The sequence below is a fragment of the Oryzias melastigma genome, linkage group LG5, assembly GCF_002922805.2.
Source record: "Oryzias melastigma strain HK-1 linkage group LG5, ASM292280v2, whole genome shotgun sequence".
In the NCBI taxonomy this organism is placed as follows: domain Eukaryota; kingdom Metazoa; phylum Chordata; class Actinopteri; order Beloniformes; family Adrianichthyidae; genus Oryzias; species Oryzias melastigma.
The window spans coordinates 34,535,235-34,551,955 of record NC_050516.1 but is presented as its reverse complement, the minus strand read 5'-3'; the positions used below and the strand labels follow the sequence as shown (position 1 = coordinate 34,551,955).

Genomic DNA, 16,721 nt, shown 5'->3' with positions numbered 1-16,721 from the left:
CATGAATGAATGAATGTTTGTGGGTTTTCTCCTGGAGCTCAGGTTTCCCCTAAAAAAGAATGAGTGAAGAATGAGTGAATGAAAGAAAGAAAAAAAGAATGAATGAATGTGTGTGTGTAATGCAACCACAAGGAGGCGCATTCCAGTGTCCTCCTGTGCCGGTCCCAAGTCCGGAAAAATGCAGAGGGGTGTGTGAAAGCAAAAGCAAATTAAACATGTGAATAGCAAATATATATTTATATATTTATATATAAATATAAATATATATATAAATATATAAATATAGGGGGCTGCATGGTGGCGCAGTGGTTAGCGCTCTCGCCTCACAGCGAGAAGACCCCGGTTCGACTACCGGTTGGGATCTTTCTGTGTGGAGTTTGCATGTTCTCCCCGTGCATGCGTGGGTTTTCACCGGGGACTCCGACTTCCTCCCAACGTCCAAAAACATGCTTCATAGGTTAATTGGTGACTCTAAATTGCCCCTAGGTGTGCTTGTGAGGATGAATGGGTGTGTGATTGAGGCCCTGCGATGGACTGACGACCTGTCCAGGGGGAACCCCGCCTTCGCCCTTCAGTAGCCGGGATAGGCTCCGGCACCCCCGCGACCCAGAAAGGGAAGAAGCGGCCAAGAAGACGGATGGATGGATATATAAATATATATATATATATAGAGAGAGAGAGAGAGAGAGAGAGAGAGAGATACATATCTATGTATATTTAAAAACAAACACACCTCTCACCTTCCTCAGGTGGTTTCTCCTCTTAGTTCTGGTCCTCTACCAGAGGCCTGGGAACTTGAGGGTCCTGCAGCATCTTAGCTGTTCCTAGCACTGCGCTAACTTCAGAGTAGTTTTAAACTATTCTCATATTGGCCTCAAAGAAGTCTCAAATTTGGTCACAAAGTACTGTCAAACTAGCATATAGCTGGAAAAAACTCCAAATTAGTATAAAAAATTTAGTAGAGGCCAAATTAGCGAAAAAACTAGCTTGTTTCATAATTATTAGCTGAACTCCAAATTAGCATAAAATTCCTCAGTAAAATAAATCAGCCAAAAACGTAAGCCTGCTGCTAAAATAGAAGCTAAACTCTAAATTAGTCTAAAAACCCCAGTAGATAACAAATTAGCCAAAAATGTTAACATGTTGCTAAAATAAAAGCTAAGATCTAAATTAGTCTAAAAACTCCAGGAGATAACAGATTAGCCAAAAATGTTAGCATATTGCTAAAATATTAGCATGACTCCAAATTAGTATAAAAATTTAATTAGAGGCCAAATTAGCCAAAATAAAAAAGTTAGCTTGTTGCTCAATTACTAGCTGAACTCCTAAATGGCCTACAAGTCCTCTGTAAGCTAAATTAGTCAAAAAAGTTAGACTGCTGCTAAAATAGAAGCTAAACTCTAAATTAGCCTAAAAACCCCAGTAGATAACAAATTAGCCAAAAACGTTAGCATGTTGCTAAAATAATAGCTTATCTCCAAATTTTAGAAAATTACCATTTTATTTTTCTTCAGCCAGAGAGCCACCATGGAGGGAGAGAATAACCACGGTTCTCCGTGAAAGTCCCGACGCCGCGTGAGGCGAAAGTTAAAAGAAGACAGACACGCCATGAATTTTCAGGATCTCCTCCTGATTCACATTGATTTGAATAAAGAAATACTCAGAAACGCAACTTTAAGCTTCATTTTCATTTTAAATGCCCTCTTTCATGAGAAAAATGCCACAAGAATGGTTAAAATCACTAATTTAATGAGAGTGAGACCAGAAAAAACAGAGAGTTTAATGAACTGAACCAAACAGGAAAACTGATTGTTTCTGTAACAGCAAATTACTGTTGGAAATGTCTTACAGTCGTTGATAATTTAAAATTTTACAATAAAAAGGGTTATAAATAAACAACTATCTGAGGAGTCTTAGAATTTGCTCCACAGGCTGCTTCTTTACAGATCTCAGAAAAATTGAGAACACGTTTGTCCGGATATTTCAGTTTCAGAAATGAAACTTCTCCCTCCAGGACAAGATCTTAATTCCATTTAACAGCCCACAACGGATCCTGAAGACAGGAATATTCTCTTCACTTTAATCAGAAAACGGTGACTCCGTTTCAGCAGAGGTAGTGTTTCCCAGCAGAGTCCGAATGAACTCGGTCGGCCTCAGAGGAGCTGCACAGCCGACAGGACGTCTCCACAGTGGCCGCTCACTTTCAGCTTCGCCAGGTGGTCCGCTCTAGTGGGTCCGATGTTCAGGATGGCGACAGGAATCTTCCTGTCACTGGCTGCCAGCAAAAACCGGTATCCTGAATACACCTGTTGGACAGCAAGAGAGAAGTGAATCCCAGAGAAGCGATGGACCTTCAGTGTCTTTGTGTCGGCCTCTACCTGCAGGGAGGAGCCCGCCACCAGAACGGAATCCGACTCTGCCAGCCTGCTGTGGACGAACTCCACAATGGCTTTGGAAACCGTGTCTCCAAAAAAGGTGACCTCTGGCTTCAGAATTCCGCCGCAGTTCTCACAGGAAGGAACTCGGAAGTTCAGCACCTGCTCGTCCTCTAAAAACACGTCCCCGTCCGGAGCCACGGCGCCGGCCTGAGCGCTCCACTCTGGGTTGATCGCTATAAATCTTGTCTGCAGGTCTTCTCTGGGCGTAACGCTGCTGCAGCCCAGGCAAACCACCCTGTGAGGACATGTGTGTTCTTTCAATGACATGGTTTGTCCAAAATTGTAATTTTTTTTTTTAGGAAATTCCACATTTTACAACCTTGTTTTAATTTCTGGACTTTAAAACATTTTACAAAAAATAGAAAATATGTTAAGTACAAACATGTCATCTTTAAAACCACATGTCAAAGTCGAGGCCCGGGGGCCGAATCCGGCCCTCCAGATAATTTTATTTTATTGTTATTAATGACCCGATGTTATCTTGCGCTTATTTCTAACTTTTATAATTTTGACAAGATATATTTTTTATGGAGAGTAAAATATTTAAAGTTATTTAAGGTTTAAGTCAATTTATTCTGGAATAATATTCCTGTTCGTTTTTATTTATAATTATGTTGAAAAGTAACATTTTTAAAGTTTTAAAGGATTATGCTAGCTTTTTGGACTATTTTGGCATTTACTAAGATTGTTTAGGCTGTTTAGGAGTTTAGCTAATATTTCAGCTACATGCTAGCTCTTTTGGTTAATTTAGACTTTTGAAATATATTTTTATGTTATTTTAGAGTTAGGCTAATATTTATATGCTAACTGTTTTGGCTCATTTAGGCTCTTTTTTTTTTGTTTTTTAGGCTATTTTGAAGTTTAACTATTTTTTCAGCTATATGCTAGCTGTTTTGGCTAACCTAAGTTTTTTTAATTTTGTTTTTTAGGCTTTAGCTAATATTCTACCTGGCTGTCAGTTTCACCATCTTCATCGATCAGAACTAGAATCTTCAGCGCCCACATTCAGCTTACAGCATTATGGCAGGTAATGCTATATATCTAGTTCATAATTATGAATTATATATTAAAAATGCAGTTTTGGAGTGTTCAATAAATATTTATCCTGTCCGGCCTGCAACATAAGGTGTGTTTTGGCCCCTTGTGTGATTGAGTTTGACACCCCCTGGCTTATATCATTACAAAATCTTTCAAAATAAAATAAATTGATTATATCGATGAAAGTAATTTGATTTAAGTAAGTTAAGTTTTTGAATTTATGGCTGAGGTGTACCAACAACAAATAGTGTATATATTTTTTTCTTTTGTCACAGCTGATATGATACTGCCTACTACTAATTTACTGCAGTGAGATGATCTTATGTGTTACAGGATGTCTTATTTTGAAAGGAAGTCAGGTAAACCCATCTTAAAGGTTATATTTAGTAAAAAGTGTTTAAAAAAACAAACAAAAAAAAAACACATATGATGGAGGTTGCAAACCCCTGATCTATTTCTTCATAAACTTTATAATAATAATTCAATTATGATTAGTCTGTGTGATCAGCTGACCTGTGCGCGCAGCCGTGAAGCTCTGTCAGCCTCTTCTGTCCTGCTTTCCCGTGAAGCGCGTCCACGTTCTGCGTGACGAGCCAGTGCAGCTTCCCGCTGTCCTCCCACCGCTGCAGCGCTCTGTGCGCCCGGTTCGGCTGGTGAGAGGAGAACTGCGGCCACCCGAGGAAGTTTCTGGCCCAGTACCGCTGGCGGGACTTTGCGCTGCGGACAAACTCCGCGTACTGCATGGGCCTCCTGTCGGTGCGCGCGTACAGCCCCACGCCCTCTGAGCGGTAGTCCGGGATGCCCGACTCCGTGGACAGACCCGCCCCGGTGATCACGAACATGCGCCGGGCCCGGGTCACGAACTCCTGCAGCAGCTCCAGCGAGCGGACATCTGTGGTACTGCAGGGGGGAACGAAGTTCAGCTGACCAGCAGCGACGACCGAGGACGCTGCGCGTACGGAAGCCGGGTGAGGCGTTCCCACCGGCCACGGGAGTCTCATCTAAAGAAACACAAATGCATCATTTAACGAGTTACAACCTAAAAACTACAATAACGCAAAATGACTCAATTTATTTCAAACTTCTAAAACGAAATCTTCAGAGAGTAAGAGAACTTTAGTTATCCGATTCACATAAATAGCAGCGGACATAGCTCTCACTGTTTATTTTATTAAAGAAAATACTTGAACATTTAAGCTACTTTACCTCGAAATTGCTGACTGCGACGAAAAAGCCCTTTCAGGAGAACTCCTTAAAGGTTGACAGCTGTGAAGTGCGATTGAGTAACATCTCACCAAAACAGAACCGAAAAGGAACCTTTGTCAGAAAGAAACCGGAAGTACCGTTTAAATGTAACACCAAACAAAACCGGGTAATAGAAAGTCGATTTTTTTAACAAACTTTATTGCACATTTTTTCAAATTACATAGATTCACAGTTAGTTACGCAATAAAGGGGGCAATTCAAAACAGAGAAAATAAAAAACAAGGAATAGAAGTAAGCCAGGGGATTAGTTTTCACGTCAAGATATTGAATTTTTCACATACTGAAAAAGTTTTAATTGCTTTTTGTTTCTCAAGAGTTTCAGATACTATTAATGTACAAATTGAGACAGAAAAAAAATACAATGAAACATGGTTTTCGTCCAGAGAATTTACATTTGTATATGTGATATTTGGCCAAAATAAGCAAGAGATTTATTAAATACAGATCAGAGTCCTTTTGCATATTCTTTGATATGTGACCCAACAAAACATCCTTCCAAAACAAAACAAAAATAGAGAGTAGACACCCCATCGCATGGATCAAGACTTCATGGAGAAAGAAATACAAAACAAGCTTCTGTGCAAACACCTGAACAACCATCTTTATCCCTAAAAATAATATATATAAACTATCTTTATCCCGCCCACCCAATTAGAAATTCAATTCTCCAGAGGTTTTCTGATGCGGAAATAACTAAACGAAGAACTAACTACTTAAAATTCCTTGTTGCTCCAAAAGTAAAAGAAATTAATTTTAAGACCTTGAATAATATATATCCATCCAGTGAACTGCTCAGAGTGATTCAATGTTGAATGTAATAATTGTGTTAATTGTGTTTTCTGTGATAGAAAATGAAACCACTGAACATTTGTTCTACTGTTGTTCGTACACATAGACTTTCTGGACAGAACTTTTAAACTGGCTCTCTCCTCAGCTCCAACTCAAACTCTGGAAAACATCACATTTGGGATCAGCATGAAAGACTCACAAATGGACTACATTGTAAATAATTTGTTCCTGCTTTCAAAATGTTTCATTCATTCTTCAAAATGGAAAAAAGTTAGATATGTCTTCATAGTGTTTAAGAAGCAACTACAAGAAAATTATACAAAATCCTTGAAATGTATGCAAAGTGAAAATGCTAAAAAAAAATAAAAATAAATTACTCTGAGACCTCAGAAATAGACATTGTGTGTGTTTTTCTCTCTTTTTTTGGTAGTTTTTATTTCCTTTTCCTTGTCATTGAATCATTGTTGATGAAAAACATGTTTGCCATAACAACTGTGAATAAAGATTGAAAAATATATATATACTGCATCGACTGATACTTCCTATAGCATGGAAAAAATATGGGTTTAGATTTTATAATCATTATTGAGCAGGGTGATTGGTCTCAGATTATCATTAGTCGAGGATCTTTGGCAGGTTAGGAGCTTGTGACTGGGTTAGACTGCAGAGACATACGGGCATAGTTGTGTACGGTTGTAGTACGCAGGTATGCCTGTGCGTTAGCACCCTGAGTGGGTTTCTTTTTGTCTTCTTCTTCTTCTAATAATTTCCGGCAGTGTGTAACTGATGTGTGTAATGCTGACCCCCAAAGGACAAATATTACAGAACGAGTTCCGACGAGGACCAGGGGGCGGGAACACATTGCGCCAGTTTTAAAATCGGAGGGAAACTTATTAGGTGTGTTTGAGATGACCAAGGTGGACCCGGCTCTGCGCAGATCACCTGCAGCGGAGAGGCACCCAGCTGCAGGCAAATATGGCGAATGTTATGGCGGTTTGACCAGAGTTCTGCTTTTCCCATGGGGAGTTATGGGAGATGTAGTTAAAACGTCATTTGTAGTGAAAATTAATTATTTATCTATTTATTTAATTACAGATGATCTTATTTGCTCGATTTAGGTATTACTAAATCGTGCAGTTGTTTTTTATTGCTCCAAAAGTATCTAACTGACTTCAAAGATGTTTTATGGTAAACATTCTGTTATTTCTTCGAGCTGTTGTTCCTGCATATATAAAGTTGATTAGTTTTTGCTTTTTTTAAATGTTATCTCTGAGATGTGGTTTATAAAATACTGAGCAATTCACTCAAATCGAATATGTCCAGTCTATACATAAATATAAGAACTGAAAATACAATAAAAAAAGAAGATGCACTTAATATTTGCTTTAATAAAACAGGAAATCACATTAAATGAGCACACAATTGATCATGTGAGAGAACTAATACACCATTTCACCTCTTATTATGACTTTCAAAAAACTGCTGGGCAAATAGGATACAACAATTAGCTTCTATGTCTTTCTCTGTGAGAAATGACAGGTTGGTATTTCACACAGTTTTGAAAACAATAGCTTTTATGAAAAACAATTTAGTTATTTAATGATCTAATGAAAACAGTGAACATGTGGATTAAAAGTGAATGAGAAGACAACGCCTGGTCATGGATCATTGGCTTTCCTCCTAGAAAATGCTACACACATCTTGGTTGCAGAACTCCAGGATATCTGTGAGATAAAAATGGACAAACGTAACAGATAAGGTCTCATCATAGTAAGAGCAGAAACCTTTTGTGTTTCAGAGGCCTCACCAGAGTGTGTGCAGTTGAAGACTTTTTCCAGGTGAGAGTAAAATTCTCCTTTAAGGATGGAGCGGTAGTCCATGTGACTCGTGTGAACGAAACAGTTTGTGGCGTCTTTAAAAAGCAGATCGCTCTCTCCAAACTGCTCAGACTCAAAGAGCTTAAAAGCTGTGTTTGGTCTTGTAAACAAGGGTTCCTGAGGAAAAGGAGGAAATGTAGTTTCAAAATTCAATGGTTTTTTTCCATTAGAAAAAAAAAACACTTTGAGATCTTTTCTGTGATGGCAACATTTTTCCAGAGCACCTGACCTGTGACTTCATGAGGAAGTCGTACACTCGAGCAGTGAGCACCGGCCGTGTCATGATGGTGTTGGGGGGGATCGCTCCCAAATTACAGCTCTCCCACTCAGACAATGCGGCACGGCGCCCGTCACCACACAGTAGCTCAAACTCTGATGCCGTCCATCCCTCTGCCCAGTCGCTGGAGCTCAAGCCTGAAGAGCAACCTCACTGTTATCTGGTCATCACACTGAAAATTTAGCAAACATTACATTTTTTAATGAATTCCTCACTTAAGATGTTGGCGAGGAGGTTGTGCTGTTCAAGGAAGGCAACATCACCGTAACTTTTCCCACTTGGATCACCGACTAGACACCTCAATGTGGAAATATGTGACAAATGTAGAACATTTAGGAGCTCTAAACAAAACTATGGTTTATTTAAGGCTATTATTTAAGGCTATTTCAAACTCAATCACACAAGGAGCCAAAATCCAAAACACACCTTAGGTCACGGGCCGAACAGGATAAACATTTATTAAACAGTCTAAAATTACATTTTTAAAACTTAAAAAACTTTTTAACATAATTATGAACTAGATATATAGCTACCTGTGATAATGCTAGTGTGAATACTGTTAGCTGAATTTGGCTTCTGAAGATGCTGAAATTGATAGTTGAAATCCCTGAAGCTGATAGCCAGCTAAAATATTAGCTAAATGCCAAATTAGCCTAAAAAATAACATAGGTTAGCCAAAACAGCTAGTATGTAGCTGAAAAATAATTAACTTAAAAATAACATAAAAAAACGGAACAAAAGTTCCTAAATTAGACATAACAGCTAGCATGTAGCTGAAATATTAGCCAAACGCCAAAATAGCCTAAAAAATCTGCCAAATGCCAAAATAGTCCAAAAAGCTAGAAGAACGCCAATTTTTAAAACTTTCAAACTGTAACTTTTTAACATAATTATGAACTAGATATATAGCATTACCTGTGATAATGCTAGTGTGAATGCTGTAAGCTGAATTTGGCTGCTGAAGGTGCTGAAATTGATAGGTCAAATCCCTGAAGCTGATAGCCAGCTAAAATATTAGCTAAATGCCAAATTAGCCTAAAAAAACACAGGTTAGCCAAAACAGCTAGTATGTAGCTGGAAAATAGATTAACTTAAAAATAACATAAAAAACTGAACAAAAGTTCCTAAATTAGCCATAACAGCTAGCATGTAGCTGAAATATTAGCTAGACTCCAAAATAGCCTAAAAAGGTAGAAGAATGCCAATTTTTAAAACTTTCAAACTGTTCATTTTTTTAAATAATCATGAACAAAACCAGGTAGGAATACTATTCCAGAATAAATCAACTTAAACCATATAAATAACTTTCAATATTTTCTTCACTGTAAAAATATATTTTTTCAAAATCACTCGTTAGAAATAAGCGTAAGATAAAATTTGGTCATTAATAACAATAAAATAGAATGATCTGGAGAGCCGGATATAATTACCCGGAGGGCCGCATCCGGCCCCCGGGCCTTGACTTCGGCACATGTGCCCTAAAGTCACCGAATGGTCAAAAACATATTTCTAGGTCAGATAAAGTTTTTAATTACAGGAAAAACACATAAACTGGAGTGGTTTGAAATGGGTTCAAGCTACCATCAAATCTAAGATCTAAAAGTACTTGTAAGCAGAAAAACCTGTACCTTAAAGCCCCCATGTTGCCATAGTAACGCTCATTGTGGTTGTCAGTGCAGCGCTTGCTTGCAGCCTCCCCGATGCCTCCCATACAAACTTTGCACAGATTCCCCTCAGAGCCAGGAAGACAGCCTTTCCAAAACACCTCATTGTACACTGAAAAGACACAAATACTGATACCGCAGCAGGGCGAAACTGTTTTGTAAATGTATTCGTTTGGGAAAGCTGGACTCCACGTGAACTATTGGGAATGGTACCTTGTGTTGGATCACAGGAGGAGCTGCTGTTGTGCGTCAGGCTTAACGTGTGTCTGTGCGGCAGCAGCCAGCCTGCAGGGCTGTACATGTAGCCGTGACAGGAGCGGCGGTCCTCCAGATTCCCCATGATGACGTTCTTGTTGGAACACTTTGCCACCGCTACTCCCACCAGTGAGGGCAACACTGAGGGCCAACAAAAAACTCACATCAGCTGGAATGATGGCCTTCACCTCTTGTTAGGGTCTGTTTTCATCGTACCATCAGCCTCAAAGTGAGCCCCTCTCTCCTCAGGAACACAATGGCTCCCTAAAAGAAACAAGAAAATACATCAATCCCATATTTATACAAACAACTTCTCAATATAATATCAAATGCTTACACTAAACAGGTTTAAATCATAATTCCCTGTAGTTTTTAGTTGAGCTGTGATATAGATGTGATTCTCCCACCATGCATCTGTGTTCGTAGCCTTTTTCTCAGTCGTACATGGGTCTAAAATCCAAAACACCCCTTAGGTCGCGGGCCAAACAGGATAAAGATTTACTGAACATTCTAAAACTACATTTTTAAAACTTTAAAAACACAACTTTTGAACGTAATTATGAATAATAAAAAGGCTGGAATATTGTTCCAGAAAAAATATAAACCTAAACCTTGAATAACTTTAAATATTTTACTCTCCATAAAAAATATTTTGTCAAAATTCTACAAGTTAGAAATAAGCGTAAGATAACATAAGGCCTTTAACCCTTTAACTACCCAAAAAAGAAAAAAAAGACAAAAGAAAATACTTTTTTTCTGCTGCTTCTTGCCTTACGGCGGAGCCCTATCAGGGACATCAGAAGAAAAAAAAATAATTGAAGTAAAGAAAAAAATATATATATTTATATATATATATATATATATATATATTACGGAGCCCCTAAAGGGACATCGGGAAAAAAAATAATTGAAGTAAATATATATATAAATATATATATATAAAAATAGAAGTGAAAAATAGAAATGTTCTGGTTACTAACAAGAACTGTTTTTTTCTAAAATTAAAGTAGTAAACAAAATGATGGTTAGTATTTTTGCACACTAGATAGTAACTGTTTTAGTTTTTTCTTTTGTTCTAAAAATTGAAATAACAAAAAAAAATGTTCTGGTTAGTAATTAATGCAGACTAGTTACTATCTGGTGCGTATCTGTCACTAACTAGAAATTTTTTTTAATTATTTTAATTTTTGGAATAAAACAAATTCGTACATTTTTCCTCAATTTCCCTTTAGGGGCTTCGTACCTTGGAGAGTAATACACATAATCAATATAAAAAAAAAAAGGTTTTTAAATATTTCCCACCGTTTAGTTGAGCAGGCTGTTAAAGGGTTTAATTACAATAAAATAAAATGATCTGGAGGCTGGATATGATTACCCAGAGGGCCGGATCCGGCCCCTGGGCCTTGACTTTGACAGGTGAGGTTTAATGGATCTATGATGGGAGGATCAGTCTGGTAGTAACATTGTAAAGTCCCTTTAAATCATAAACACAAACTAACAATTTCACAGTATCATCGTAAGGATATAACCTCTTTAAATTATAGTCATGAGACAAATTTGGAGTTTAAATCAGGATCACGCACATCCGCACTTAGGGAAAATTTAGACTCACAAATCAATTAATTCAGCATTTGATGGATTTCAACCAACATCAAAAAAAAAAAAAACCTTCCTGTTGTTTTACTCAACTTAATCCACCACCAAAACAAAGCATTTTTATTTACTCTGGATAAAATCAGATACTTTATTTAACCATAATACCATAATACTCTGTCACCACGGGGACCAGACCACATTTCCCTGCGATGTAGGAGTGGGTAGCATCCAGCGAGACGGCGTCCACCTCATCCCTCTGTGGTGATGACACACGTCGTTCAGCTCCTTTCACTGCCGTGATTTCTAAAAGCACTGAAACTTACTTTAATCTTCTCGATACAGTCGCGCATGGAGGCTGCTCTGACGCACACCAGCGGCTCGGACTTTATGCTCAGAGCCCACTGCTCACATTTCTTCTGCTCGGCATGGCTGATGCAGCACCATCGCATGACGCTGTCCTCCAGGGAGCTTCCTGCAGACGCATGGGTTCACATGTGTACTGTTAACATGTAAATACTGTCTAAAACAGGGGTTTCAATCTCAACCACACAGGAGACCAGGATCCAAGACATACCTTAGGTCACAGGATAGACATTTATTAAACACTCTAAAACTAAATTTTAAAAACTTTAAAAACATATTTTGTATGTAATTATGAACTGGATGTATTCACACTAGCATTCACGTCGCAATAATACTAGTGTGAATGCTGTAAGCTGGATTTGGCTGTTGAAGATGCTTGTGCTGATAGCTGAATATGCTGAAACCTATAGCTTAAAAGGCTGAAGCTGATAGCCAGCTAAAATATTAGCTAAATGCCAAATTAACCTGAATATCTAAAAATAAAAAAAAACGTAATTAGCGTAAACAGCTAGCATGTAGCTGAAATATTAGCTAAACCCGAAAACAGCCTAAAAAATCTGAGAAAATGCCAAAACAGTCCAAAAAGCTTACAGAATGGCAATTTTTAAAACTTTAAAACAATAACTTTTTAGAATAATTGTGAATAAGAAAAAGGCAGCACTTTTTTCCGGTAAAAAACAAAAAAAAAACACCCAAATAAGCTGAAACAGCCAGCGTGTAAAAATTAGCCTAACTACAAAATAACGTAAAAAAAACTTTTTAAAAAGCCTAAATTAGCCAAAACAGCTAGCATGTAGCTGAAATATTAGCTTATCTCCAAACCAGCCAAAAAACCTCAAATAAAGCGTAAATTAGCCAAAACAGTTAGCATGCAAATGTTAACCTGACTCCAAAATAAATTAAAAAACTGAAAAAGGCTATACTAGCAAAAACATCTAGGACGTAGCTGAAATAATAGCTAAAATCTGAAACAGCTAAAAAAATTTTAGTGAATGCTATAATAGTCTAAAATGTTAACAGACTGTGTTAAAATTTTAAAAACATAACTTTTTAACATAAAAACAGACATGAATATTATTCCAGAATAAATCAACTTAAACCTTAAATAACTTACAATATTTGACTCTCCATAAAAATGTATTTTGTCAAAATTTTACATTAGAAGTGAGTGCAAGATAACATCGGACCATTAATGACAATAAAATAATGTGGAGGGCCGGAGCCGGCCCCAGGGCCTTGACTTTGACACATGTAGTCTACAAGCTTAAAGACCTTCATGTCCAAGACCCTTCAGGAGCGCGACATAATCCAGTCCCAGCACTTGGCTGACGTCCATGTCGTCCGGCAGAAGGGCCAGTTTGTGGGTCGAATCTCTGAAGAGAAGGTCGCGCTCTTCAAAGCCGGAGGAGTTAAAGAGCTGGAAGCGCTGCCGGTCCCTGCCTTGTCGACCAAACATCAACTAAATGAAAACAGTTTGAAAGAAGCAGCAGAGGCTAAAGGACAGCGAAGGGGATTTTTAGGACAAAATGACAATTTAAAAAAAAGAGAGAGAGAAACAAAAGTACCTGCGCAGTCATCAGAAACTTGCGAGCAATTTTCCGAAAATTATTTCTAGAGACCACCCCCCCTCCTGGACCACGACCCAGATTACAGCTCCTGTAATGGCTGATGGGAGCTTGTGTGCCATCAGGGCACAGGAGTCGGAACATGTCGCTGTCGCTCCCTGAAAAACAAGAAGAAAAAAGACAGAAAGAAGGGAGTAGTATCTATTTATCAGGGATGCAACGATTCACTTTCATATCGATGTGGTCCAAACCGTGATTTTTGGGTAAATTCACTTCCCCACGAATTGGTTCCATGTTGTAACATTTGGTTTTAAACTCACAATTGTGGTATCTGTACTATTTGTAAAGATAAATACCTTTTTTGTTATTAATAATGACTACAATAACTATCTGTGTGTTACTGTACTACTCTAAATTTGTGCATTTTTATGGGTTTAATTTTCATTTTAATGAAAAAAAAAGAATATATTTGATTTTTTCATAATTAAAAACAAAAAAGTGATGCAGCTTAGTGTGTTGCTGACCTCCATGCTGCATTTAAGTCTAGAACCTTTCTCTATTCTCTATATCAGAGTCTAGAACCATGTATGTGTCTCAAGGGATTTAGTTGTTATACAAAATCACAAGCTTACCTTCTATGCTTTCCAGAGCTAAATGGTCCACAAATGCAACATCACCTTCTCCACTTCTGAGACATCTATAGCAGAGAAAGAAAAACTCATTATCATATATATTTTTTTATTTGTTAATGTCTATGATCCCAAAATAAATGAAATTGGAAAGTTCAGAGTTCTTAATTTGTAATTTCTTGAGTCCCACTCCGATCATATTTTGATGTATTTTAAAAGCAGTGAGCTTGTGGCCTGCCGATTGTAGCACCTGTGTCACACCTACAAGCTTTTTCAAACTGCATTTTTTTGTCTGCTCCTGATTCACAGCAATTTGAATGAAGAAAAACTTAATTTTAATCTTAATTTTCTTCATATATGTTCTTTATTGGTAGAAAAATGCCACAAGAACATGCTAAAACACCAAAAATACAATTTTCATTAGAGTGGGTCTTTAATTTCTGACCAAAAAAAAAAAACACTATAACAAAGACATCCTGAAGCTCACCTGAGCGCCCCCTGGTTGTTGTAGAAAGGTTCACTGTGAGACGTCTCACAGTGGTAATTCTTCTGAGGATTGTAAGACTTCTGGCCTTGGCACAGAGAGCACAGAGCAGGAGACATGGCAGCAGCTCCGGGACAACAGCTGGCATTGAAAAAGCCACTGACATCTACCGAAGAACAGGTCAACATCAGAGAACAAAAACATGAAGCTGTTCAAGAGGAGAAAACTCTACCCTGAGTGAGAGGATGCTCCTTGGACCAGCTCAGGTAGTTCCTGGACAGCAGAAAGCCGAGGGGAAGGCTCCATCCAGCTGTCCACCGCACACCGCTGTGGCAGCTCCTCAGGCCTCGCAGGGACCGGATGGTCAAGCTGCTGTTTCTGACCACAGCTACAGACAGAATGCAGCTCCCTGCAGAAAAAAACAGACCCTTCACACCTCCAACCTGAGGGGAGTACGTCAAGGAACGGGAAGCAAACCTACCTTCACTGTAGATCTCTTTTGCAATAGTAACAAGGTCAAACTGCTTCACTGCAGAGTAAACTTCTCCTGCATCCAAACTCACTAGATCACCACGGTTAGCCTACAACAAAGAGGTTTGTTAAAGTCGAAAGCAACATCTTTCCACATGGATCTCCTCATCTGAACTCTACAACTTTCAGTTGCAATATCTCTCAAATAATTTATAAAATTATATTGAACACGTGTCGGATCCGGCCCTCCGGGTTATTCTATCTGGCCCTCTGTGTTGTTTTATTGTTATTAATGGTCCAATTTTATCCTGCGCTCATTTCTAACTCATATCATTTTGACAAAATTATTAATAATTAATAAGTAAAAGTAATTAATAAGTAAAATATTGAAAGTTAATTAAGGCTTATTTAGCTGCCTTTTTCTCATTCATTATTCTAAAAAGTTACTGTTTTAAAGTTCTAAAAATTTGGATTCTGCTAGCTTTTTGGCATTTTCTAATATTTTTCGCCTTTTTTCGTGTTTAGCTAAAATTTCACCTAAATGTTAGCTGTTTTGGCTAATTAAGGCGTATAAAAAATTAGGTTGTTTTGGAGTTTAGCAAATATTTACATGCTAGTTGTTTCGGCTAATTTAAGCTTTTTTTAGTTCTCTAGGATATTTTGAAGTTTAGCTAATATTTCAGCTACATGCTAGCTGTTTTGGCTAATTAAGGCTTTTAAAAAAATAGGCTGCTTTGGAGTTTAGCTAATATTTACTCGCTAGTTGTTTCGGCTAATTTAGGGTTTTTTCAGTTTTCTAGGATATTTTGAAGTTTAGCTAATATTTCAGCTACATGTTAGCTGTTTTGGCTAATTAAGGCATATAAAGAAATAGGCTGTTTTCGAGTTTAGCCAATATTTACTCGCTAGTTATTTTGGCTAATTTAAGCTTTTTTGAGTTTTCTAGGATATTTTTGAAGTTTAGCTATTTTTTCAGCTACATGCTAGCTGTTTTGGCTAATTAAGGCATATAAAGAAATAGGCTGTTTTCGAGTTTAGCTAATATTTACATGCTAGTTGTTTTGGCTAATTTAAGATTTTTTGAGTTCTCTAGGATATTTTGAAGTTTAGCTAATATTTCAGCTACATGCTAGCTATTTTGGCTAATTAAGGCATATAAAGAAATAGGCTGTTTGCGAGTTTAGCCAATATTTACTCACTAGTTATTTTGGCTAATTTAAGCTTTTTTGAGTTTTCTAGGATATTTTGAAGTTTAGCTATTTTTCAGCTACATGCTAGCTGTTTTGGCTAATTAAGGCTTTTAAAAAAAATTGGCTGTTTTGGAGTTTAGCTAATATTTATACGCTAGTTGTTTCGGCTAATTTAGGGTTTTTTCAGTTTTCTAGGATATTTTGAAGTTTAGCTATTTTTTCAGCTACATGCTAGCTGTTTTGGCTAATCATTTTTTTAATTTAGGCTAATTTGGCCTTTAATGTTTTTAGCTGGTTATCAGCTTCAGAGATTTCAGCTATTAGCTTCAGCATTGCCATTTTCTGCTATTAAAAAGCCATTAATTTCAGCATCTGCAGCTATCAGTACTAGCATCTTTAGCTGCCACATTGAGCTAGTAACATTGCTGTAATGCTTTATATCTAGTTCATAATTATGTAAAAAGGTTAATGTTTTAAAATTTTAAAAATATAGTTTTAGAGAGTTCAATAAATGTTTATCCTGTTCAGCTCACGACTGAAGGTGTGTTTTGTATTTTGGTTCCTTGTACGATAGAGTTTGAAACCCCTGATATAATGCAACTAAATACAGTTGTGCAAGTTCTCCCACTTTCATTTTCACAGATATACCTCAACTGTAAGAGACCAAATGTGGAAAAAAAATCCAGGAAATCACATTGTCTGATTTTAACCCTTCCGCTCTCTTTGGGGTCCAGTTGACTCCAACCACCAGTGTTGGGCATCTCACTTCAAAAAAGTAATTAGTTATAGTTACTAGTTACTTCTCCCAAAAAGTAATTG

At 37.5% G+C, this 16,721-nt stretch overlaps 2 protein-coding genes and 1 long non-coding RNA gene across 5 annotated transcripts in view; 1 reads left to right on the top strand and 2 right to left on the bottom strand.

Annotated features, from left to right (window-relative positions):
- Positions 1-1,729: 1,729 nt before the first annotated feature.
- Positions 1,730-4,829, bottom strand: sirt4 (sirtuin 4). Its single transcript, XM_024269798.2, has 4 exons — positions 4,683-4,829; positions 3,990-4,477; positions 2,379-2,673; positions 1,730-2,306 (listed from the first exon to the last, which is right to left on the bottom strand). Exons 2-4 carry the CDS (start codon positions 4,475-4,477, stop codon positions 2,154-2,156), a joined length of 936 nt encoding a protein of 311 aa, XP_024125566.1. The 5' UTR covers positions 4,683-4,829; the 3' UTR covers positions 1,730-2,153.
- On the top strand, positions 4,306-5,928 carry LOC118598795. Its single transcript, XR_004947949.1, has 2 exons — positions 4,306-4,444; positions 5,677-5,928. It is a non-coding gene; the product is annotated as an uncharacterized LOC118598795 (long non-coding RNA).
- Positions 5,929-6,899: 971 nt separating this feature from the next.
- Positions 6,900-16,721, bottom strand: part of zgc:172271 (uncharacterized protein LOC100000381 homolog) — an 11,480-nt gene continuing 1,658 nt past the window's right edge. For 2 of the 3 annotated variants that reach the window (XM_024269626.1, XM_036212079.1), the window contains 15 exons: positions 14,723-14,822; positions 14,474-14,650; positions 14,245-14,407; positions 13,761-13,825; positions 13,129-13,286; positions 12,836-13,022; positions 11,524-11,672; positions 11,366-11,456; positions 9,821-9,868; positions 9,563-9,745; positions 9,314-9,461; positions 7,901-7,983; positions 7,638-7,822; positions 7,339-7,525; positions 6,900-7,255 (listed from right to left, as the gene is read on the bottom strand). In XM_024269626.1, the coding sequence (XP_024125394.1) occupies positions 7,212-7,255; positions 7,339-7,525; positions 7,638-7,822; positions 7,901-7,983; positions 9,314-9,461; positions 9,563-9,745; positions 9,821-9,868; positions 11,366-11,456; positions 11,524-11,672; positions 12,836-13,022; positions 13,129-13,286; positions 13,761-13,825; positions 14,245-14,407; positions 14,474-14,650; positions 14,723-14,822 (1,968 nt within the window). In that variant the 3' untranslated portion in view covers positions 6,900-7,211. Of the gene's footprint in view, positions 7,256-7,338; positions 7,526-7,637; positions 7,858-7,900; positions 7,984-9,313; positions 9,462-9,562; positions 9,746-9,820; positions 9,869-11,365; positions 11,457-11,523; positions 11,673-12,835; positions 13,023-13,128; positions 13,287-13,760; positions 13,826-14,244; positions 14,408-14,473; positions 14,651-14,722; positions 14,823-16,721 lie in introns of those variants that run through there. The other variant, XM_036212080.1, reaches the window with a different exon arrangement.

Bases quoted from the DNA above. Each gene is read 5' to 3' on its own strand.
- sirt4 (XM_024269798.2), bottom strand. From the start codon at position 4,477: ATGAGACTCCCGTGGCCGGTGGGAACGCCTCACCCGGCTTCCGTACGC. The intron at 2,674-3,989 runs GTCAGCTGATCA...ATGTCCTCACAG, and splicing joins CTTCACGGCTGCGCGCACAG to GGTGGTTTGCCTGGGCTGCA. The intron at 2,307-2,378 runs GTAGAGGCCGAC...GCTGTCCAACAG, and splicing joins TGGCGGGCTCCTCCCTGCAG to GTGTATTCAGGATACCGGTT.